General features: G+C 44.7%; 1 protein-coding gene across 1 annotated transcript; it reads left to right on the forward strand.

Moving 5' to 3' along the window:
• Positions 1-21,217: 21,217 nt before the first annotated feature.
• On the forward strand, positions 21,218-23,268 carry LOC110501688 (complement C1q-like protein 2). Its single transcript, XM_021579423.2, has 2 exons — positions 21,218-22,186; positions 22,693-23,268. Exons 1-2 carry the CDS (start codon positions 21,578-21,580, stop codon positions 22,870-22,872), a joined length of 789 nt encoding a protein of 262 aa, XP_021435098.1. The 5' UTR covers positions 21,218-21,577; the 3' UTR covers positions 22,873-23,268.
• The last annotated feature ends 1,071 nt before the right edge of the window (positions 23,269-24,339 follow it).

Below are 24,339 nucleotides of genomic sequence, written 5' to 3' on the forward strand. Positions count from 1 at the left end.
TAAGGGTTGTAACTTACCTCTGGGCAGGTGTCTAGCAGCCTTGGACTGGGCGCACACTGAGCAGGAGGAAACATAAACCCTCACGTCCTTAGCTAAAGTGGGCCACCAGTACCTCCCACTAAGACAGCGCACCGTCCGACCGATCCCAGGATGACCAGAGGAGGGTGATGTGTGGGACCAATAGATCAGCCGATCGCGGACAACAGACGGAACATACAGACGCCCAGCTGGACACTGAGGGGGAACGGGTTCTGCATGTGACGCCCGCTCAATGTCCGCGTCCAGCTCCCACACTACCGGCGTCACCAAACAAGAGGCTGGGAGTATGGGAGTGGGATCCATGGACCGCTCCTCTGTGTCATACAGCCGGGACAGTACGTCTGCTTTAACGTTCTAGAAACATGGCCCACCTTGCCTGGCGAGGATTCATTCTCCTCGCCGCCCGGATGTACTCCAGATTTAGACCGGATTTAGACCTCGATAGTCAATACACGGGCACAGACCTCCCTCCTTCTTCACAAATAAGAAACTCGAGGAGACGGGTGAAGTGGAGGACCGAATGTACCCCTGACACAGGGATTCGGAGACATATGTATCCATAGCCACCGTCTCCGCTTGTGACAGGGGATACACGTGACTCCTGGGAAGTGCAGCGTCTACCAGGAGATCTATCGCACAATCCCCCCTTCTATTTACAGAAGGCGAGAGCCAAATTGGCATATTCTGGGGGAATGTGCACGATGGAAACCTGGTCTGGACTTTCCACCAGAGTAGCACCAACGGAAACCCCTAAACACCTACCTGAGCACTCTTGCGACCACCCCGTGAGAGTCCTCTGTGGCCAAGAAACAGTGGGTTATGATAAGCTAACCAGGATAGGCCTAGCTCCACTGGATGTGCAGGAGAGTAAATAAGGAAAATAATATTATTTTCCGTGTGACCCCCCTGCATCACCATACTCAAAGGAGCGGTGGCCTCCCTGATAAACCCTGACCCTAATGGTCGACTATCTAAGGCGTGAATGGGGAAAGGCACATCCAGGGGAACAATAGGGGTCCCTAAACTATGAGCTAACACTTTATCAATGAAATTCCCAGCCGCGCCTGAATCTACTAGCGCCTTATGCTGGGAATGAGGGGAAAATTCAGGAAAAGTGACAGACACAAATATATGTGCGACAGAGGACTCTGGGTGAGAATGGTGCTGACTCACCTGGGGTGATGCCAGAGCGCCCTGCCTGCTGCCTCGATTCCCAGAGGAACCAACCCGGCACCGACCGGCAGTGTGCCCTCTGCGGCCATAGATGGTGCATGAGCGGGAAACCCCTCCGATCTACCTGTGCACCGTCCCTCCCAGCTCCATGGGTATCGGAGAGGGGGTGTGGGATGATGGAACCACCAGACCCCGATCTGGACGTCCGCGAGTAGTCAGCAGATTGTCCAGCCGGATGGACAGGTCCACCAGCTGGTCGAAGGTGAGGGTGGTGTCTCTGCTGGCCAGCTCCTGACAGACGTCCTCTCGCAGACTGCAACGGTAATGGTCGATCAGGGCCCTGTTGTTCCATCCCGCGCCGGCAGCCAGGGTCCTAAACTCCAGGGCAAACTCCTGGGTGCTCCTCATCTCCTGCCTCAGATGATAGAGATGCTCACCCGCCACTCTGCCCTCAAAAATCGTCCAACGCCGCATCTTCCCCTCCACACATGACGCTGGCCCACTCCAGTGCTCTCCCGGTGAGGCACGAGACGAGGCCGCGGCTGAATCTACTAGCGCATTATGCTGGGAATGAGGCTGGGAATGAGGGGAAGGATGCTGGGAATGAGGGGAAAATTCAGGAAAAGTGAGAGACACAGGGCCGATGGAGATGGTTGGACCGTGGCCAGATAAAGGTTTAATTGGAGGAGGAAACCCTGGCAGTTGGCAGCACTTCCGTCGAACCCCTGTGGCATGGATAGATGGATCCCACTGGGTTCAGGCGGGAAAAGGGTGCTCAGGACAGATCCCAGTTGTGCTGGTGGAGGCGCTGGAAGAACTCCCTGTCTCTCCCAGCGGTCCATGTTCTGGACAACGCGATCCATGGCGACGCCCAGATGGTAAAGCTTCAACGTATTCTCCTGGATGCGTTCCTCCACCTCCATGTCCGGGGTACTTTCTCCTGCTGACATCATATTTAGGGTCAGAGATTCTGTCATTCCGTGTGTGAAGGTGGCAGGGAAGTCAGGCGCAGGAGAATCAAACTTGTTATAATGGAGTAGTTTAATAATGTAAAACAAAAAAACTCCAAAACCAAAATACATAATAAAAATAAACGTGGGTACAAAAACCCGTCGCACACCAATCCATAAACCACGAGCATAACAACAAACAATCTCTGACAAGGACATGAGGGGAAACAGAGGGTTAAATACACAACAATTAATGAATGGGATTGGAACCAGGTGTGAAGGAAGACAAGACAAAACCAATGGAAAATTAAACATGGATCAATGATGGCTAGAAGACCGGTTACGGCAACCGCCGAGCACCGCCCGAACAAGGAGAGACATCGACTTCGGTAGAAGTCGTGACACATGGGATGTGGATCCACCACGACATTAGATTTTAATGTAAAAAAAATATCTGGTGAACTGTCCCTTTAATAGTTCATAAAAGGTTTTATTAACTATTGTCCTTACCCCTGTCCCCACTCCCTCACTCATCCAAACATCCTTATCCATCCTTCACACGTTACTTCATCACCCTGGGCTATTTATTTCCATAAAATCAAATCAAATCAAATGTATTTATATAGCCCTTCTTACATCAGCTGATATCTCAAAGTGCTGTACAGAAACCCAGCCTAAAACCCCAAACTGCAGGCAATGCAGGTGTAGAAGCACAGTGGCTAGGAAAAACTCCCTAGAAAGGCCAAAACCTAGGAAGAAACCTAGAGAGGAACCAGACCTTGAGGGGTGGCCAGTCCTCTTCTGGCTGTGCCGGGTGGAGATTATAACAGAACATGGCCAAGATGTTAAAATGTTCATAAATGACCAGCATGGTCAAATAATAATAATCACAGTAGTTGTCGAGGGTGCAACAAGTCAGCACCTCAGGAGTAAATGTCAGTTGGCTTTTCATAGCCAATCATTGAGAGTATCTCTACAGCTCCTGCTGTCTCTAGAGAGTTGAAAACAGCAGGTGTGGGACAAGTAGCACATCCGGTGAACAGGTCAGGGTTCCATAGCCGCAGGCAGAACAGTTGAAACTGGAGCAGCAGCACGGCCAGGTGGACTGGGGACAGCAAGGAGTCATTATGCCAGGTAGTCCTGAGGCATGGTTCGAGGGCTCAGGAAAGAGAGAAAGAGATAATTAGAGGGAGCATATTTAATTTCACACAGGACCCCGGATAAGACAGGAGAAGTACTCCAGATTTAACATACTGACACTAGCCCCCCGACACATAAACTACTGCAGCATAAATACTGGAGGCTGAGACAGGAGGGGTCAGGAGACACAGTGGCCCCGTCCGATGATATCCCCGGACAGGGCCAAACAGGCAGGATATAACCCCACCCACTTTGCCAAAGCACAGCGCCCACACCACTAGAGGGATATCTTCAACCACCAACTTACCATCCTGAGACAAGGCCGAGTATAGCCCACAAAGATCTCCGCCACGGCACAACCCAAGGGGGGCGTGCCTACCCAGACAGGAAGATCACGTCAGTGACTCAACCCACTCAAGTGACGCACCCCTCCTAGGGACGGCATGGAAGAGCACCAGTAAGCCAGTGACTCAGCACCTCTAATAGGGTTAGAGGCAGAGAATCCCAGTAGAGAGAGGGGAAACGGCCAGGCAGAGACAGCAAGGGTGTTTCGTTGCTCCAGAGTCTTTCCGTTCACCTTCACACTCCTGGGCCAGACTACACTCAATCATATGACCTACTGAAGAGATGAGTCTTCAGTAAAGACTCAAAGGTTGAGACCGAGTCTGAGTCTCTCACATGGGTAGGCAGACCATTCCATAAAAATGGAGCTCTATAGGAGAAAGCCCTGCCTCCAGCTGTTTGCTTAGAAATTCTAGGGACAATTAGGAGGCCTGTGTCTTGTGACCGTAGCGTACGTGTAGGTATGTACGGCAGGACCAAATCAGAGAGATAGGTAGGAGCAAGCCCATGTAATGCTTTGTAGGTTAGCAGTAAAACCTTGAAATCAGCCCTTGCCTTAACAGGAAGCAAGTGTAGGGAGGCTAGCACTGATATGATCAATTCTTTTGGTTCTAGTCAGGATTCTAGCAGCCGTATTTAGCACTAACTGAAGTTTATTTAGTGCTTTATCCGGGTAGCCGGAAAGTAGAGCATTGCAGTAGTCTAACCTAGAAGTAACAAAAGCATGGATGAATTTTTCTGCATCATTTTTGGACAGAAAGTTTCTGATTTTTGCAATGTTACGTAGATGGAAAAAAGCTGGGCTTGAAACAGTCTTGATATATTCGTCAAAAGAGAGATCAGGGTCCAGAGTAACGCCGAGGTCATTCACAGTTTTATTTGAGACGACTGTACAACCATTAAGATTAATTGTCAGATTCAACAGAAGATCTCTTTGTTTCTTGGGACCTAGAACAAGCATCTCTGTTTTGTCCGAGTTTAAAAGTTGAAAGTTTGCAGCCATCCACTTCCATATGTTGGAAAAATAGGCTTCTGGCGAGGTCAATTTTGGGGCTTCACCATGTTTCATTGAAATGTACAGCTGTGTGTCATCCGCATAGCAGTGAAAGTTAACATTATGTTCTCAAATGACATCCCCAAGAGGTAAAATATATAGTGAAAACAACAGTGGTCCTAAAACGGAACCTTGAGGAACACCGAAATGTACAGTTGATTTGTCAGAGGACAAACCATTCACAGAGACAACCTGATATCTTTCCGACAGATAAGATCTAAACCAGGCCAGAACGTATCCGTGTAGACCAATTTGGGTTTCCAATCTCTCCAAAAGAATGTGGTGATCGATGGTATCAAAAGCAGCACTAAGGTCTAGAAGCATAAGGACAGATGCAGAGCCTCGGGCTGACGCCATTAAAAGGTAATTTACCACCTTCACAAGTGCAGTCTCAGTGCTATGATGGGGTCTAAAACCAGACTGAAGCAATTCGTATACATTGTTTGTCTTCAGGAAGGCAGTGAGTTGCTGCGCAACAGCCTTTTCTAAAATTTTTGAGAGGAATGGAAGATTCAATATAGGCCGATAGTTTTTTATATTTTCTGGGTCAAGGTTTGGCTTTTACAAGAGAGGTCTTATTTACTGCCACTTTTAGTGAGTTTGGTACACATCCGGTGGATAGAGAGCCGTTTATTATGTTCAATATAGGAGGGCCAAGCACAGGAAGCAGCTCTTTCAGTAGTTTAGTTGGAATAGGGTCCAGTATGCAGCTTGAAGGTTTAGAGGCCATGATTATTTCCATCATTGTGTCAAGAGATTTCGTACTAAAACACTTGAGTGTCTCCCTTGATCCTCGGTCCTGGCAGAGTTGTGCAGACTCAGGACAACTGAGCTTTGGAGGAATACGCAGATTTAAAGAGGAGTCCGTAATTTGCTTTCTAATAATCATGACCTTTTCCTCAAAGAAGTTCATGAATTTCTTATGGCTGAAGTGAAAGCCATCCTCTCTTGGTGGAATGCTGCTTTTTAGTTAGCTTTGCGACAGTATCAAAAATAAATGTTGGATTGTTCTTATTTCCTCAATTAAGTTGGAAAAATAGGATGATCGAGCAGCAGTGAGGGCTCTTCGATTCTGCACGGTATTGTCTTTCCAAGCTAGTCGGAAGACTTCCAGTTTGGTGTGGCGCCATTTCCGTTCCAATTTTCTGGAAGCTTTCTTCAGAGCTCGGGTATTTTCTGTATACCAGGGAGCTAGTTTCTTATGACAAATGTTTTTAGTGGTGCAACTGCATCTAGGGTATTGTGTAAGGTTAAATTAAATTAAATTGAGTTTTTCAGTTAGTTGGTTAACTGATTTTTGTCCTCTGATGTCCTTGGTTAGGCAGAAAGAGTCTGGAAGGGCATCAAGGAATCTTTGGGTTGTCTGAGAATTTATAGCATGACTTTTGATGCTCCTTGGTTGGGGTCTGAGCAGATTATTTGTTGCGATTGCAAACGTAATATAATGGTGGTCCGAAAGTCCAGGAATATGAGGAAAAACATTAAAATCCACAACATTTATTCCATGGGACAAAACTAGGTCCAGAGTATGACTGTGACAGTGAGTAGGTCCAGAGACATGTTGGACAAAACCCACTGAGTCGATGATGGCTCCAAAAGCCTTTTGGAGTGGGTCTGTGGACTTTTCCTTGTGAATATTAAAATCACCAAAAATGTGAATATTATCTGCTATGACTACAAGGTCTGATAGGAATGTATCCTAGTGAGATTGCTAAGGCGAACACCGCCTTGTTTAGTTTTGCCCAACCTAGGTCAAGGCACAGACACGGTCTCAATGGGTCATAGCTGAGCTGACTACACTGACTGTGCTTGTGGCAGACTCCACCAAGCTGGCTAACAGCCTATTTCATTGTGGAGCTAGAGGAGTTAGAGCCCTGTCTATGTCGGTAGACAAGAAGAGAGCACCCCTCCAGCTAGGATGGAGTCCGTCACTCCTCGGCAGGCCAGGCTTGGTCCTGTTTGTGGATGAGTCTCAGAAATAGGGCCAATTATCTACAAATTCTATCTTTTGGGAGGGGTAGAAAACAGTTTTCAACCAGCGATTGAGTTGTGAGACTCTGCTGTAGAGCTCATCACTCCCCCTAACTGGGAGGGGAATGGACCCAAACAGTGTCCTCCACAAGTTCTTTTACATGTGATTTACTTAGGGAGAGGCCGAAATGTACACAATAGTTAGAAATCTGTGTGCCTGATGATGCCCCTCCTCCCTGGTTCTCTGCTGGGTGGTCCGTGGTCCGTGGTCCGTGGTCCATGGAGGAATGCTTGCCTGTTTGTCTTGATTATGATTGTCTTGATTATGATTATTGTTTGTCTTGATTAAATACTTGTCATAAGCCAACTTTGGCATGCGCTGAACTATGCATTCCGCAGTAAACAAATTGTGTTGCCATGGCTAAGTGTAGCTACACAGACACACACACACACACACACAAGCTAGCTAGCCCTGCTGCGCAGCCTGCACGCTCTCTTTCTCTCCCTGGATTTGTTTCAAATAACAGCTGCCCGCCAAAACCGGTCTGTGTAATATGTCAGACTTGCCTCAGCAATGATGCTATGAAGCCATTGAAAATGCGCAGACATTTAGAAACAAAGCATCAAAGAATCTCAAGGATAAACCAGACAATTTTTTTGCAGAGGATTTACGTCCAGAATAATACGAAATGCTCTGAGACCAGGTTGATCACATGCATAAATTGATTGGGTAACATCTGAGCAAAACTGCTCATTTTCGAGGATTACTTCCCCTCACAATCTGATCCACACCGGGGAAAGCAGTGGATGCTTAATTAGTTCACCAGCCCTGGGAGACTCATAGCTTGTCACTGGTTCTTCATAATAAACTATTGCAACTTAAAAATATATATATATATTTAACCATTATTTAACTAGTCAAGTCAGTTAAGAACAAATTCTTATTTCCAATGACGCCCAGGCTCTGTCGTAACCGGCCGCGACCGGGAGGTCCGTGGGGCGACGCACAATTGGCCTAGCGTCGCCCGGGTTAGGGAGGGCTTGGTCGGTAGGGGTGTCCTTGTCTCATCGCGCACCAGCGACTCCTGTGGCGGGCTGGGCGCAGTGTGCGCTAACCAAGGTGGCCAGGTGCACGGTGTTTCCTCCAGCGCATTGGTGCGGCTGGCTTCCGGGTTGGATGCGTGCTGTGTTAAGAAGCAGTGCGGCTTGGTTGGGTTGTGTATCGGAGGACGCATGACTTTCAACCTTCGTCTCTCCCGAGCCCGTACGGGAGTTGTAGGGATGAGACAAGATAGTAGCTACTACAACAATTGGATACCCCGAAATTGGGGAGAAAAAGGGGTAAAAAAAAAAAAAAAAAAAGACAATGACAGAAAAATATGATTTTTTTTTTAGATAAAAAATGTACTACCCTGAGAATTGTATGTTTTGAACAATGTGTTTTCTTTTTTTCGGTGTATTTTTTACTGACTGCTTGAGAGTGTATATCATTTTGATCACTTTGTTTATGATTTGAGAGCAGTGTTTGATTTTGAACACAGGTAAAACTATTTTGAGGCGAATGTTTCATTTTGCAAGAGGAGTCAGAGGTAAATAGTGCTTGAAGATGAGGTTTTGTGTTTAATATTTTCAGGAAATGGAGGAAGGTTTAAGAAATTGTGTTTTAGCAATTGAGAGAAACTGTAAGAGAAAATCCCTGGTCATCCCTATTGCCTCTGAACTGGCAGACTAACTAAACAAATGCTTCGTCTGAAAATGAAGTCTGAGCATTGGAGCACGCCCCTTGCTACTGTATCTGTTAATAAAAAATTAAAATGGAGCTGTCTAGTTTGCTTAATATATTAATTTGAAATGACTTGGTCACTCCCTGATCTGTTTCACCTGTCTTTTGCTTGTCTCCACCCCCCACCAGATGTCTCTCATTTGTCCCCATTATCCCCTGTGTATTCATACCAGTGTTTTATTTTTGTCTGTTATCAGTTCGTCTTGTCCAGTCGTGTCTTACCAGTGTGTTTTCACGGTTTTGAGTTGGTCTAGTTGCTGTTTTCTAGTCTTCCCCATTCTGCCTGAGCCTGAGCCTGAGCCTGAGCCTGAGCCTGAGCCTGAGCCTGAGCCTGAGCCTGAGCCTGAGCCTGAGCCTGAGCCTGAGCCTGAGCCTGAGCCTGAGCCTGAGCCTGAGCCTGAGCCTGAGCCTGAGCCTGAGCCTGCCTACTAATCTGTACCTCATTGACTCTGGATTACTGACCTCTGCCTGCCCTCGACCTGGTCTGGCCTGTCCCCTTGTATTATAAATATTATGAGAACTGTACTATCCACCTCCTGTGTCTGCATCTGGGTCATATCCTATGTTGTGATAGACTTATACTTTAGAAAAAAATTGCAACCTGTATGGTGCATCTGTCAACATTTTTGTCCTCAGATGAAACTGGTATATTTTTCTAATTATGTCAGTTTCTTTCAGCCAATTTGTATCTTTAATATATGGTGGGCAAACAAGTTCCCTACATTCTCCCTTTTCTACTTGCCTCCTCCATTTTTGTGGTAGTGCTGCAATCAGTTGGTTGTAAATTTGGATTGAGCAGATATTCTCATATATTTTCGATATCTGCATATGTGACGTAACTCCTCCATTTCTATGCATAATATCCTTAATAAATATAACACAATTTTTAAAAAATCCATAAAGAGGATTTTTAATGTTTTTTTATTCATAAATATATTTGAGTTTAACCATAGCATTGGCTGTAATATTTGTTCTATCTTTTCTGGAGGATAAAACTGAAATTGTAACCAGCTTTATATGGCTTGTTTAAGAAAGGGCAATACTTTAAACAACATTTCATTTTCAATTAGTCGGAAATGAGAAGTGGTATTCTATATGAAGGCAAAAAAGCAATTTTTTTACTTTTCTTAATAATCTACTGGAGAACCATTTTGGGTTTAAATATAACTTATGTATGAGTGAAGCGTGTGGTTTAAAGCTTTAATATTTTATATTTAATAGTTTTAGCCCCACAAAATCATATTCATTATATAGATAGGCACGTTTAATTTTGTCAGCCTTAGCATTCCAAATAAAATGAAATATTTTTTGCTCATATGATTAAAAAAAAATAATCATCTGGAGTAGGCAATGCCATTAGTAAGTAAGTAAACTGTGATTGGACCAAACAGTTAATCAATGTAATTTTTCCATAAATAGACAAGTATTTACTTGGTTGCAAAATCTTAACTATTTTTGCTAACTTTCTATCAAAATGAATTGTGGTAAGTTAATTTATATTTTTTGAGATGTGAATACCAAGTATGTCTACTTCACTATCTGCCCATTTTATTGGTAAACTACAAGGTAGTGTAAACACTATATTTTTTAATGATCCAATACTTAATATGGTACACTTGTCATAATTAGGTTCAATCCAGAGAGGCTAGAAAAGTGATCAAGATCTTCAATAAGATTGCAGACAGAAAAAACTAGAGTCATCAGTATACATTGACACTTTTGTTTTTATCCGCTGGATTTCTAAACTCTTGATGTTCTTGTTGGGATCTATTTTTAATAGCTAGCATTTCAATGGCCGTCGTAAATAGATATGGAGACAATGGACAGCCTTGTTTTACTCCTCTTAAAAGCTCAATACTTTCTGAGAAGTAACCGTTGTTTACTATTTTACATCTGGGGTTGCTGTACATGACTTTAACCCATTGTATAAGAGATTCACCTAAATTAAAGTATTCCAGGCATTTATATATAAATTATAATCGTACTTTATCAAACGTCTTTTCAAAATCTGCTATGAAGACCAGACCTGGTATCTTCAGTGTTTCATAATGTTCAATAGTTTCAAGTAATTGTTGTATATTATCTCCAATATATTGTACATGTAAAAAACCTGTCTGATCAGGATGAACAATATCTGGTATAACCTTTTTTATTTTATATGCTATGCATTTCGCCAGGATTTTCGCATCACATCATTGAAGTGTTAGAAGCCTCCAGTTTTTTAAAATGGACTGGATCTTTATACTTACCACCTGGGTCCTGTTTTAGTAGTAATGAAATCAGACCTTCTTGTTAAGTACCTGAAAGTCTACCATTTGTATAAGAGTAATTAAAACATGCTAATAATGGATCTTTGAGTACATCAAAAAGGGTCTGATATACCTTTACTGGTATACCATCAAGCCATGGTGTTTTTCCAGACTGAAAGATTTTATTGCCACAAAAATTTCCTCTTCTGTAAGTTGGCCTTCACACCGATCTTTCTGTACATTTGTTAATTTTACATTATTATTATTATTATTAGGAAAGAAATCCTTACAGTTAACATGGGGCGTCAGGTAGCCTAGTGGTTAGAGCATTGGGCCAGTAACCGAAAGGTTGCTTGATCGAATCCCTGAGCTGAACAAGGCAGTTCCTAGGCTGTCATTGTAAATAAGAATTTGTTCTTAACTGACTTGCCTAGTTAAAATAACATAAAAAAACATATTTCAGAGGAAATAGAGGAGACTGAAAAGAAACCATATGTCTTAGATCCCTCTGGAACTGTCATTACGCACACCTGGTCCCTATTCCCATTGATTAGTAATTGTATAAGTGTGCCTTTGTTTACCATTGTCCTGTCGATTATTGGTCCCTTGATCTTGTGAGTACCTGTGCTGTGTTCTTTTGGCTTTCGTGCCACGTGTATTGCGCAGATGATTACATGTCTCGTCCCGTGTGGTATCATTGTGCGCTTGTGTTATTTTGGGAAATAAAAAACCCTATTACGCATTCCTGCGCCTGTCTCCCGACCCTTTATACCAACGTGACAACATATGGTTAAAATATTTTGCTTCCTTTTTCAAAATATAATTTGTTGAATCATGGACAACTCCATCATTTGGTACAGGTTTCTGTAAATTATTTTTGGTAGAAAAATGTGCATTTTTCCCCATTTTCCATCTAATTACATTTATTTTTGTTTTTCCTCTAACCAATTTTGTGTCTCTATAGTACAGTTTCCATTACCATGTACCTGCGCTGTTACTTCCTCTATTTCCTTTATTAGTCTAATCTCTTTTGACCTAAACTGCTTTTGTTTTAATGATGAGCATTCTATTGAAGGGCCTCTAAAAGTACATTTGAAAGTGTCCCATACAATAAAGGGATCTGCTGTACCTATGTTGTACAAAAAAAGTCAATTATGAATTATTTTGTCTTAGTTAAGAATAATTTGTCATCCAATAGGCTTTGATTCAATTTCCAATATCCCCGTCCACGTGGAAATTCTGTAAGAGTTTTATGGAGGCCAATTAGATGGTGGTCCGATCGCATTCAGTCTCATATTAATACTTTTTAAACTTTTGATGCCAACAGGAATGAGACTAGGAAGTAATCAAGACGGATAGCTTGATAAAGCCTCCTCCATGTACATCTCTCTAGGTCTGCGTTTTTAAACCTCCATATATCCACTAGTTCTAATGTATCCATGAACTTTGTAAGCTCCTTAAGTGCTTGAGGGTGATATATTGTAGAATGATTTCCTTTACGATCCTTTGAGGTACTTAAAACCGTATTATAATCTTCCACAATAATAATAGATTATTTTGTTGCTTGTGAGCTCAATAGATTATTATATATATTTTCGAAAAAGTGTGGATCATCATTATTTGGCCCGTATACGTAGATTAATTAGCCAGATCTGTTTTTGGTCCAATAGCATATTTAAAATAATCTATCTTCCTAGACTTATACTTTTACTTTTGATACTAAAGTATATTTAAAACCAAATACTTGTAGACTTTTACTCAAGTAGGATTTTACTGGGTGACTTAAACTTTCACACTTTCTATTAAGGCATTTTTACTTTTACTCAAGTATAACAATTGGGTTCTTTTTCCACCACTTGTTGGGCTTTATCAGATATTATTCTCTCCGGAGTACCTTGACTAGCAGGCTCCCTCTCCTCTCTAAATGTCACAGACTTCTTTAAAAGACTTCTCAGGCAGCAGTCTCTTTCTTACATACAGCTGGTGTCTGTAGGACCCTGAGCGATGGGGCCATGAATGTCACAGCAGAATGTCCACAACTTGGTGTGTGTGTGTGTGTGTGTGTGTGTGTGTGTGTGTGTGTGTGTGTGTGTGTGTGTGTGTGTGTGTGTGTGATGAACATGAGCTCTGCTGCTACCCCTAAAGGCAGTGCTGAGAGGGGGGATGTGCCAGGGTGGTGGACGATGATAAGGGGAGCACCTGTTGAGTGACATCTCTGTGAATGACACACCCAAGCCTGAACATATCGAAGTTGTTGCCTCATAGTTCAATAGAAAGTTACATTTTCCAGTGGACCAACAGGGAACCATTCCTAGCAATGCATAGTCAAATAAAGGTTCAATAAAATAAAACAGAATAGAATGTACTTACTCAAGTGATGACCCGACAGTTCAAGCCTACACTAACCTACATCTAAGGACTTGCTTTGAAACAAGTGTATTTTCTCTTTCTGTGTTTTACCCCTGTGACTGGGTCCTCATGACTTGGACTGGGTATCTATTGTGAGACCTGAGCATGCAACATTATCCCACATGTCTCTGAGTCAGCCTCTGCATCTCATTCTATCCACAACAGAGCCCAGGAACTGGGTCAGAATCACAATACAGGCTCCAAGGCCTACAATGGACCAAGCGATAATGTGACACACCTATAGTCAGAGTCATACACACTCTGTGGGTCAAACTGGACAAAACAACAATCATACAACACTGACCGTCTTTAATAAAAACTCTACAATGACGAATCAGGAAACAGACCAATATCAGACCAATAGCGTCTGTAATTTGGCCATGACTCTGTTATAGCCAGACAGAACAACAGATAAGTTTTATATTACCACAGCAGACAACCAACCCTGGGTCTCAAGCCAGAGAGATTAAACTGGCCCTTTAGCTAGAGCAGGGATGGGCAACTGGCCCTCGGATCAATTTCCCTCCAAAAATGTTGGAACTCAGTTCGGGCCTCAACTTACTGTTGCAAGGGGGGAAGCAACTGTGGCTCCTCAGGATGAGTTCTGTTCTGTTTTTTTTGTGGCCCCCACACCTATCAAAGTTGAGCTAGAGGTGTGCATGTCCAATGCTCTCTCGTATTTCTATATCTTTCTTTCTCTCTCTCTCTCGCTCTCTCTTTTTTCTCTCTTTTAAAACTCTCCTTTTCCATGTCTGTCATTTTTTTGTCTGTCCCGCCTAGATGTTTCCAGTATGATGTAGTGCTGACGTGAGGAGAGGGGAGGCAGATGTTTCCAGTATGATGTAGTGCTGACGTGAGGAGAGGGGAGGCAGATGTTTCCAGTATGATGTAGGGCTGACGTGAGGAGAGGGGAGGCAGATGTTTCCAGTATGATGTAGGGCTGACGTGAGGAGAGGGGAGGCAGATGTTTCCAGTATGATGTAGGGCTGACGTGAGGAGAGGGGAGGCAGATGTTTCCAGTATGATGTAGTGCTGACGTGAGGAGAGGGGAGGCAGATGTTTCCAGTATGATGTAGTGCTGACGTGAGGAGAGGGGAGGCAGATGTTTCCAGTATGATGTAGTGCTGACGTGAGGAGAGGAGAGGCAGATGTTTCCAGTATTATGTAGTGCTGACGTGAGGAGAGGGGAGGCAGATGTTTCCAGTATGATGTAGTGCTGACGTGAGGAGAGGGGAGGCAGATGTTTCCAGTATGATGTAGGGCTGACGTGAGGAGAGGGGAGGCAGATGTTTCCAGTATGATGTAGGGCTGACGTGAGGAGAGGGGAGGCAGATGTTTCCAGTATGATGTAGGGCTGACGTGAGGAGAGGGGAGGCAGATGTTTCCAGTATGATGTAGTGCTGACGTGAGGAGAGGGGAGGCAGATGTTTCCAGTATGATGTAGTGCTGACGTGAGGAGAGGGGAGGCAGATGTTTCCAGTATGATGTAGTGCTGACGTGAGGAGAGGAGAGGCAGATGTTTCCAGTATTATGTAGTGCTGACGTGAGGAGAGGGGAGGCAGATGTTTCCAGTATGATGTAGTGCTGACGTGAGGAGAGGGGAGGCAGATGTTTCCAGTATGATGTAGTGCTGACGTGAGGAGAGGGGAGGCAGATGTTTCCAGTATGATGTAGTGCTGACGTGAGGAGAGGGGAGGCAGATGTTTCCAGTATGATGTAGTGCTGACGTGAGGAGAGGGGAGGCAGATGTTTCCAGTATGATGTAGGGCTGACGTGAGGAGAGGGGAGGCAGATGTTTCCAGTATGATGTAGTGCTGACGTGAGGAGAGGGGAGGCAGATGTTTCCAGTATGATGTAGTGCTGACGTGAGGAGAGGGGAGGCAGATGTTTCCAGTATGATGTAGTGCTGACGTGAGGAGAGGGGAGGCAGATGTTTCCAGTATGATGTAGTGCTGACGTGAGGAGAGGGGAGGCAGATGTTTCCAGTATGATGTAGTGCTGACGTGAGGAGAGGGGAGGCAGATGTTTCCAGTATGATGTAGTGCTGACGTGAGGAGAGGGGAGGCAGATGTTTCCAGTATGATGTAGTGCTGACGTGAGGAGAGGGGAGGCAGATGTTTCCAGTATGATGTAGTGCTGACGTGAGGAGAGGGGAGGCAGATGTTTCCAGTATGATGTAGTGCTGACGTGAGGAGAGGGGAGGCAGATGTTTCCAGTATGATGTAGTGCTGACGTGAGGAGAGGGGAGGCAGATGTTTCCAGTATGATGTAGTGCTGACGTGAGGAGAGGGGAGGCAGATGTTTCCAGTATGATGTAGTGCTGACGTGAGGAGAGGAGAGGCAGATGTTTCCAGTATGATGTAGTGCTGACGTGAGGAGAGGGGAGGCAGATGTTTCCAGTATGATGTAGTGCTGACGTGAGGAGAGGGGAGGCAGATGTTTCCAGTATGATGTAGGGCTGACGTGAGGAGAGGGGAGGCAGATGTTTCCAGTATGATGTAGTGCTGACGTGAGGAGAGGGGAGGCAGATGTTTCCAGTATGATGTAGTGCTGACGTGAGGAGAGGAGAGGCAGATGTTTCCAGTATGATGTAGTGCTGACGTGAGGAGAGGGGAGGCAGATGTTTCCAGTATGATGTAGTGCTGACGTGAGGAGAGGGGAGGCAGATGTTTCCAGTATGATGTAGTGCTGACGTGAGGAGAGGGGAGGCAGATGTTTCCAGTATGATGTAGTGCTGACGTGAGGAGAGGAGAGGCAGATGTTTCCAGTATGATGTAGTGCTGACGTGAGGAGAGGGGAGGCAGATGTTTCCAGTATGATGTAGGGCTGACGTGAGGAGAGGGGAGGCAGATGTTTCCAGTATGATGTAGTGCTGACGTGAGGAGAGGGGAGGCAGATGTTTCCAGTATGATGTAGTGCTGACGTGAGGAGAGGGGAGGCAGATGTTTCCAGTATGATGTAGTGCTGACGTGAGGAGAGGGGAGGCAGATGTTTCCAGTATGATGTAGTGCTGACGTGAGGAGAGGGGAGGCAGATGTTTCCAGTATGATGTAGTGCTGACGTGAGGAGAGGGGAGGCAGATGTTTCCAGTATGATGTAGGGCTGACGTGAGGAGAGGGGAGGCAGATGTTTCCAGTATGATGCAGTGCTGACGTGAGGAGAGGGGAGGCAGATGTTTCCAGTATGATGTAGTGCTGACGTGAGGAGAGGGGAGGCAGATGTTTCCAGTATGATGTAGTGCTGACGTGAGGAGAGGGGAGGCAGATGTTTCCAGTATGATGTAGTGCTGACGTGAGGAGAGGGGAGGCAGATGTTTCCAGTATGATGTAGTGCTGACGTGAGGAGAGGGGAGGCAGATGTTTCCAGTATGATGTAGTGCTGACGTGAGGAGAGGGGAGGCAGATGTTTCCAGTATGATGTAGTGCTGACGTGAGGAGAGGGGAGGCAGATGTTTCCAGTATGATGTAGTGCTGACGTGAGGAGAGGGGAGGCAGATGTTTCCAGTATGATGTAGTGCTGACGTGAGGAGAGGGGAGGCAGATGTTTCCAGTATGATGTAGTGCTGACGTGAGGAGAGGGGAGGCAGATGTTTCCAGTATGATGTAGTGCTGACGTGAGGAGAGGGGAGGCAGATGTGATTCAGGTGGATTTTATTTACATTCCTTTCAATTGATCTTCCTCAGAGTTATCTCCAACGTTAACTACTACAGACAAATCCATGCTGGTAGACTGGAGCAGAATAGAATAATGCAAAACGTTGCCTGAAGAGGATTGGTGTACAACTCTGACAAGAGCTGACACAAAGAGAGCTCCAACCAATGAAATGCTGATGTAGTAGAACAATTACAGGAACAAAAAACATACAGGCATGAAGAGACGGCAAATACTGACCCAGAACAAAACAAATATGTACCAGAACAAACATCAGCTCAAAGCAACGGAAAGACAACATTTTCCTTCAAACTTTACAAAATATATACCTGATACCTGAACATGGTTTAGGGTGAAATAAGAATGATCTGAAACCAGATTAGACAGGGATGAACTGCAGCTTTCGTTTATTTTTCAAGGTAGAGAAGAACATCCCGTGCATAAATACACTTATAATAGTATTGTATCCAATACAAATAACCCCTCATCTCACATTGACCTTCAAATCTCTTCTATCATGATGGAATAAAAATAGGCTTCATGTTTGACGTAACTGAGCTTCTCAACCGCCAAGCTCATGAATTTATGATCGTTGTTTCCATTTCATATTTACATGGCAGAAGCATTTCTCTTGATCTTATCCTCCAATGGGAGGTGGAGGAACCGGGTTAAAGGGTACAATTGCAAATCCCCTTTTCTCTGGCAAGGTTGTAAAGCTACCGAGAGCCGAACAGAGAAGATTGTTTGAGGAGGCTTGTTTTAAAATGTATTTTCCTTTGTCTTGTTTTCTGCAGCAGCTCACATACTGGTCTGTGTTCTTCACCATGTCCCCATGTCTTATAGTCTCAACACTCAACATTAACTGAGCTTATTCACTCGCTTTCTCCTCTTGTGACTCTGCACACATTTATAATGGCAATATATTGGTGTATTGAATCGGTGGTATTGGTGTGTCATTTGCTTGAACATAGAACTGGAACATGGAAATACATGAATTTCTCTTCAGCTAAAGGGGACAAACACGGTTCACTTGTAGGCGGAATAATATGGAACAGAGATGTTGGCTGGTAGCAGGTTCCATGTTGACCCTGGGTAGTGGCAGTTCAGAGTGACATGCCAAACATGTCTGCCTTTGGTGATGATACACAGTGTGACATGCCAGGTTGATGTGCATGTTATGTGTTATAAAGGATTAGATACAAGCACACCCAGTGTATTCAGCAGGACACTGGGTATACAAAATATTCCGAAAAAGGTTCATTGAAACGACGCTTCATCGGGTCTCACACTGGTCATGCTTTGAGACGTTCACGTAAAGTATATTTAATTACATCAGAATTGTCTATGGAAAAACACTTTGGAGTGCCTTTGAGTGAACTGTAATGGGCCCTGTGTTAGTGGCTGATTGTGCTGTTCATCATTAGGGAGGTGTTTGGGGAGAAACTGTGGTTGAGGCTCTCTGGGCATTGTTACAGCTGAGCAAACAGATTGAGAACAGCAGAGCCTCATGGTCCTGGCTGTATGCAAGCCTGCCCCTGTATTTATTAATGAATATCTTAGATGCTCCACAAACAATTTAATTAAAATAGAAACATTGTTCGTAAGATCCATTAATCAAGCACAAAGTCCATGTCTGCTTCGACCAATCACCCCTCAGGGCAGCTTCAAGAGAGCAGTGTGATAGGTGGAGACAGTTTGACTGGGCTATGCTGTGCTCCCACAGCAGTGTGTGGAGATGTCACAGGCAGTGGCACGGTGTTAGTGTGACACAGAGCTGGCAACTTGTTCTCTCATGACCTGGAGGTCTGTTGAATTCAAGGAGGTTGCCAAGTGGCTTAGTGTAGTGGTGTAGGGCAGCCCCTGCCTGGAGTCCTGTGCTGCACTGTGACACGTTGTGTGCTATAAATGGCAGACTGACACTAGAGTGGCGTAAGAGACTGTTTACATGTAGGAATTGGCCACTCGCATTTTTACTGCAGAAAATGAGTCATGATACAGACGTGAATCATTGCAAAGTCTAGAGAGAGCCATGGTGATTTCTGTTTACACTGTATGTGTTTATGTTTGTGTGACTTGTATTAGCGCCCCCAAGTGAGTGGCAAGGCTGTGGGCTAACACTCTTGTGGCATGAAGACAGCCCGGTTCAAACCCAGTCAGTCACACTATCTTTGATTTCACCTTCAGCTGTCCTCAGCAAGGCCTGTGTGTATATTCTCCATGTTTGGTGTTTGTTAGTCATCCAGCCTTCACATGTGATCCCACAGCCTCCAGAGGCTCAGACGCAAAACACTTAGAGCTGTTTAGTGCTGTGTTGCGTGGTTATCTTTCCCCAGCGCTACGAGCTCATTGGAACAAAACAGTTTTGAGTGTCTCCCAATCTGACAGGAAGTCTGTTGTGTAGGGGGTTCATTTAGTCTGTTGTGAGAGATTGTAGACATGACAAGAAGAAAGAGAGAGAAAGATCTACTCCCACTATCAGACAGCTTAAAAAGTTTCATTGCTCTCTTTGTATCTCATTAGTAGTACACAGTGGTGACATATTCATAGGAGTAAAAGGTCTTGGTAAACAGTCTCGTTATAGAGCCCAAGTGTAGATGCCTCTCAGACTCGGGCACAGTGAACTATATTCAGGACATCACTGGCGGTGAGTAAAACACATCCACATGAGCAATGACAGACAGACAGACAGACAGACAGACAGACAGACAGACAGACAGACAGACAGACAGACAGACAGACAGACAGACAGACAGACAGACAGACAGACACTAACTGGTCCACAAATAACACGTGGAGTAATGAAAGCCTTCATGCAGTAATTGGAGTATGGATGATACTTCCTTTGAGCAGTCCCCCTTCATCCTCCTGTTCATGACTTCTACAGTATCGGATGATTTATGTTCCCTGTCTTAGGAGTCTCTCCTCTCTTCTACAGTAGAGGTGAAGTAAAAATACGCTGCTGCTTCCACATCCCATTAGCCTTGCCTTATAACCCCAATAGAGAGAAAAGCAGGTTGTACCAAACTGTCTATGATGTAAACTGAAACCTTTTGAATATGCATGTAGATTCAAACCAGGCCATCAAAGGCACCACTGATGAAAAGCCCGATGGGCCTGGTAATGTTAGAATGTGCCAAGTAACCGACAAGTACACCCTGACAATACTCTAATGACTGTGTATTATTACATCACACTGATAAAACTAGTGAAGAGCTCAGAGTTTGTGCAGAGAAACTTTCTCAAAATCCAGGAGAAGGATGAAGGATGCTAATCACAAAGTGTAATGACTTCATTACCTCCCCCAGGGGGCGTCACTTGGGGGGAGGGTGTGACACTGCAGGCTCCCTGCCGCTTCCTGTTCCTTCCTGTGTTTGTGAGAAACTCATCAGCAAGGATGAGGGGGAATAAACACTGACGCCTTGTTAGCCGCTAGCTTAGCCTGCTGAGACAGGGGTGTGAGAAGTTAAACCCCGGATCTAGGAGATAAGGATTAGCTGAGCCCAACAACAGAAGGGAAGCCGGAGCTCTGCACCAGATTACAGTGGAGAGTGCCAGCCAGCAGCAGGGGGGGGGGGGGCACTTTGCTGCCCTCATGTATGAGCTTCAGGCTACAAATGGCATGCAGGCCCACTTGTATTTAGTGGTATACTTTGTGCTTGCCAATGTAATGGAGGTGGTTCTTTTACACTGTTGCAATGCTCTTGTGATGAGTACTGTAACATAGCCTGACACCTAAAGACTTCAGTTAGCCTCCCAAGCAAATGTTTGGGCTTTAGCTCAGCGGGTTATCACAATGACAGTCTAATAAGACCCGCAAGAGACCAGTGTTCAGACCCAGAATATTAGTCTCAAAGCTACCCCAAAGTTGATGTCTTTGACCACTCTGCCCAGAGAGTACTCCTATCTCAGACCTAGCTCAGCTTTTTGAAACCAAAACCCCTGTTGTGGATAAACTAAGACTAGGTGTTCAACATTACATGAAAAAATCAGCACAGGGCACTGAATTGTTTCAGCCTTGGCTTTATGGTAAAGATTAGGCTACAGTGCTGGTGAAGATGCCATTGTGGATTCCAGGCATCCTATATGGCTCTTGATGTGGATTATTTTCTCCAGTGATCTTTGATTGTTCTTTGGAATGCGTATCACGTTGAATGTAGGGGACCATTTCGGAAATTTTAACAGAAGAATGTAATTTCACAGGATACATTAATAACAAAAACGTGCACTTATATTTCTTCTCTCAAATATGCCGAAATATAGGTGAGACAACTCGCTGTCAACATTTCCATAATGGGGTTTACGTGTTAGTGATGCTCTCTGATCCAATATTCTCCTCGAAGGTGCAGGGGATTTATAATTCATACATAAAGATGGCATGATTATTGTTGCAGTATTAATCCAAATGCAACAGGCTTTGCCCTCACTTGTTACGTCAGCGCCGCTCTAGTCCCCTCGGTTGTTGCAGACTGGCAGAAATCGCTCGAATCTTTTTCTCTGTTCAGCTCGGAGATCCAGCGCGTGTCCAGCCATGCCAAAACGAATACTTCCCTGTCAATTTTGTGAAGTTCAGTGATACTGGCACACCGCTCCAAGGTGAACTACACTTAATTAAGGTTACAACATATTTGTTGTTTTTAATTTTTTTCTAACCCTGGAATAAAGTGATTCCTTTTTGGTGCACTCGCTTTTTCTGCAGAGAATTTTAGCGCACTCGCAACCTTTCACCATTGCTTCCCAAAGGAAAACGGACTTTTTAGCGCTTGTTTCTCGGACTCTCCAGAGGAAGCGTGTCGTTGCTCCTGTGGTTGGCATCGTCATGGTGTTAGCTCTTATTATAGCGATACCGCTTCTGGTCCAAGCGTCCAAGACAGACGCGCACTACGAGATGATGGGCACCTGTCGGATGATATGTGATCCATACAACCCCAAACCCAGCGCCAATGCTCTGGAAGTCATGCAGGACCTGAGCGTCATACCACCCCCGGCGTTCTCACATGGGACTAAAGGCGAGCCGGGTCGGCCGGGGAAACCCGGACCGAGAGGTCCACCCGGCGAACCGGGTCCACCAGGTCCAAGAGGACCGCCGGGGGATAGGGGGGACTCGGGGAAACCGGGCTATCCCGGGCATACCACTGGAGAGACGGCGGAGGGGACTGTGAGCAGTGACAGGACCGAAAATGCCGAGGGCCTAGAGTCCGCAATTGGCGGCACAAAAATTGCTTTTTACGTGGGTCTTAAAAACCCCCACGAGGGATACGAGGTGCTAAGGTTCGATGACGTGGTAACAAATCTAGGGAACCATTACGACCCTTCTACCGGCAAGTTCACGTGCCAAGTGTCCGGGATATACTACTTTACATACCATGTATTAATGCGCGGGGGCGACGGGACAAGCATGTGGGCAGATTTGTGCAGAAACGGACAGGTATGCTATACCTGATATTACGCAATGATATTTTAAAAGTTATTATGCTACTGTACACCTCTGAAGTTGAGGGAGAGCGGCCACATTCAGTGTGCATTGCCCCAGATCAATATTGGATGTATTAAGCGCTTATCTCTCGTAAACGGCATCTGCTCTATGTGCTTAATCTCACACCGTGAGCTCAGTAGGTTAATTTATATGCTCGGCTCGGGCCACTTTATTTGTCAGCAAAGACAAACTAATCGTTAGGTGGGTTTAAGAAGGGCTTTGTTGTTTACTGTAGCGGTCAGCCCTACACTGGTCAACTACCTGGAGCGATTTGAGCTGTGTCAGTGTCTACACATTGCCAACATAAACAAACAAGACAGCCATTATTCGTTTGGTAGGTTCAAAGTGGTGAATCTATAATGTTTTAGCATTGGGTCAGGGTGGGACGAGTTGTTCGATAGCCTATTAAGTAATGATGCAAAGTCCTTCACTACTTTAATCATTTGTCTTATCCGCAGGTTCGCGCCAGTGCGATAGCCCAGGACGCAGACCAGAACTATGACTATGCCAGCAACAGTGTAGTGCTTCACCTAGACTCCGGGGACGAGATCTACATCAAGCTGGACGGAGGAAAGGCGCATGGGGGAAACAACAACAAGTACAGCACTTTTTCCGGTTTCATTTTGTATCCGGACTAAACCGCTTCCCAGACATGCAGGGATGTGAACTCTACTATCATTTATTAGACTCTATCATAACTAGAGCAAGTTGCCCATTGTCCGGGCGCCACTGTAAGCGGATGTGTGTCATCTGTTTGTATTTGGGGGGTTTGGGGCGCCAAGACTTGCCAACCGCTCAAATACAGACGACATTTCCGTGTGTTGTGATATTTTGTTGCTTGAACGTCTGTCTGTGTTTCCACTCAAGATATAGCCTTCTAAGATATTTATGTATCAAAAATAAGCAACAAACATCTAAATAAGGAGTAAGATGTCATATGTATTGGTCCACCAAGGACCGAATGTTACAACATGTTTTGTCTTAGTAGCTTATTCCATTACAGTAAGTATTTCAATAAATTATGTTTTCTATTATATCCGTTTATTTGTGAAATTTTTTGGCATGTTTAAGATCACATTCTTTCTTCAAATAGATTGTGGATTATATATATCATTTCAACCATACATGAACTCTTCCAATAGATTTATCCTAGACTTTGTTGCCTAATAGGCCTACATGTTTTTAAAGGACCTCAGAATGCCGTTGTGCTGCGTTTGTCTGACTCTGTCGTGCAGAGCGCTGTTCTTTGCTTGGAACTGTGCTCCACCTCACATTAGAACTAACAGGCTGTTCCAGCCAGGGGAATCTCTATTCTTGTCTCACTCCTCCTTCATTCCTTCATTTAGGGGTGTTACTGCCGGTGTCACTGCCGGTGTTTGTGGCGTGGACGGTTGGAGATGGATGTCTTACTGGGAACAGCGGCCTGCATTACCTCGACACTGATCTATCCACGCCCCGGCAATATTGGCGGGACTTTGGTGTAAGCACCTCATGTTCTACGAAGTCAACAGCTTAGAAATTAAACTCCACTATGGTACCCGTCCATGCTAAACAGATATCACAAAAGACCTGATGCTCAAGGGACGCCACCTGCATGTTAAGCCTATATTAAGATATTTATAGCATGCCTCCTCACTCCCACTGGGTAAACATTTGTCATTCAATCAAGCATCTTGTTTTATTCTGTGCTTGCACTTGGCATTTAATGCCGTTGTTGTTTGCGCAAACACTTTTTAATATGTTTATGCGTGTTCTTCATGCGTCTTAGTAGAAGGATGATTAGATATTGTTAAGGATTAAGATCCACTGGCTAATGTTAACGTTGTGTAAAAAACGTGCGCCGCACTATGGGATTCCCAATCACGGCCGGTTGTGATACATCCTGGATTCGAATCAGGGTGTCTGTAGTGACGCCTTTAGCACTGAGATGCAGTGCCTTAGACCGCTTGGGAGCCCATTTTTTGCGTTTAAATAATATATAAGCTGATAAAAATATTTTATAGGCCTAATGATTTCCGAAGTCAAGCTGGTGCATTTGTTTATTCAAGTTGCTGCGTTAGAGGACTTCAGCACTTAGGACAGCAACCACCACGGCCGCCAGTCTG

Source organism: Oncorhynchus mykiss, chromosome 22, assembly GCF_013265735.2.
Source record: "Oncorhynchus mykiss isolate Arlee chromosome 22, USDA_OmykA_1.1, whole genome shotgun sequence".
Classification (NCBI taxonomy): Eukaryota; Metazoa; Chordata; class Actinopteri; order Salmoniformes; family Salmonidae; genus Oncorhynchus; species Oncorhynchus mykiss.

Excerpts from the sequence above, each read along its gene's own strand:
- LOC110501688 (XM_021579423.2), top strand. The coding sequence starts at position 21,578 with ATGGTGTTAGCTCTTATTATAGCGATACCGCTTCTGGTCCAAGCGTCC. Across the intron at positions 22,187-22,692 it reads ATTTGTGCAGAAACGGACAG|GTTCGCGCCAGTGCGATAGC; the intron begins GTATGCTATACC and ends TCTTATCCGCAG.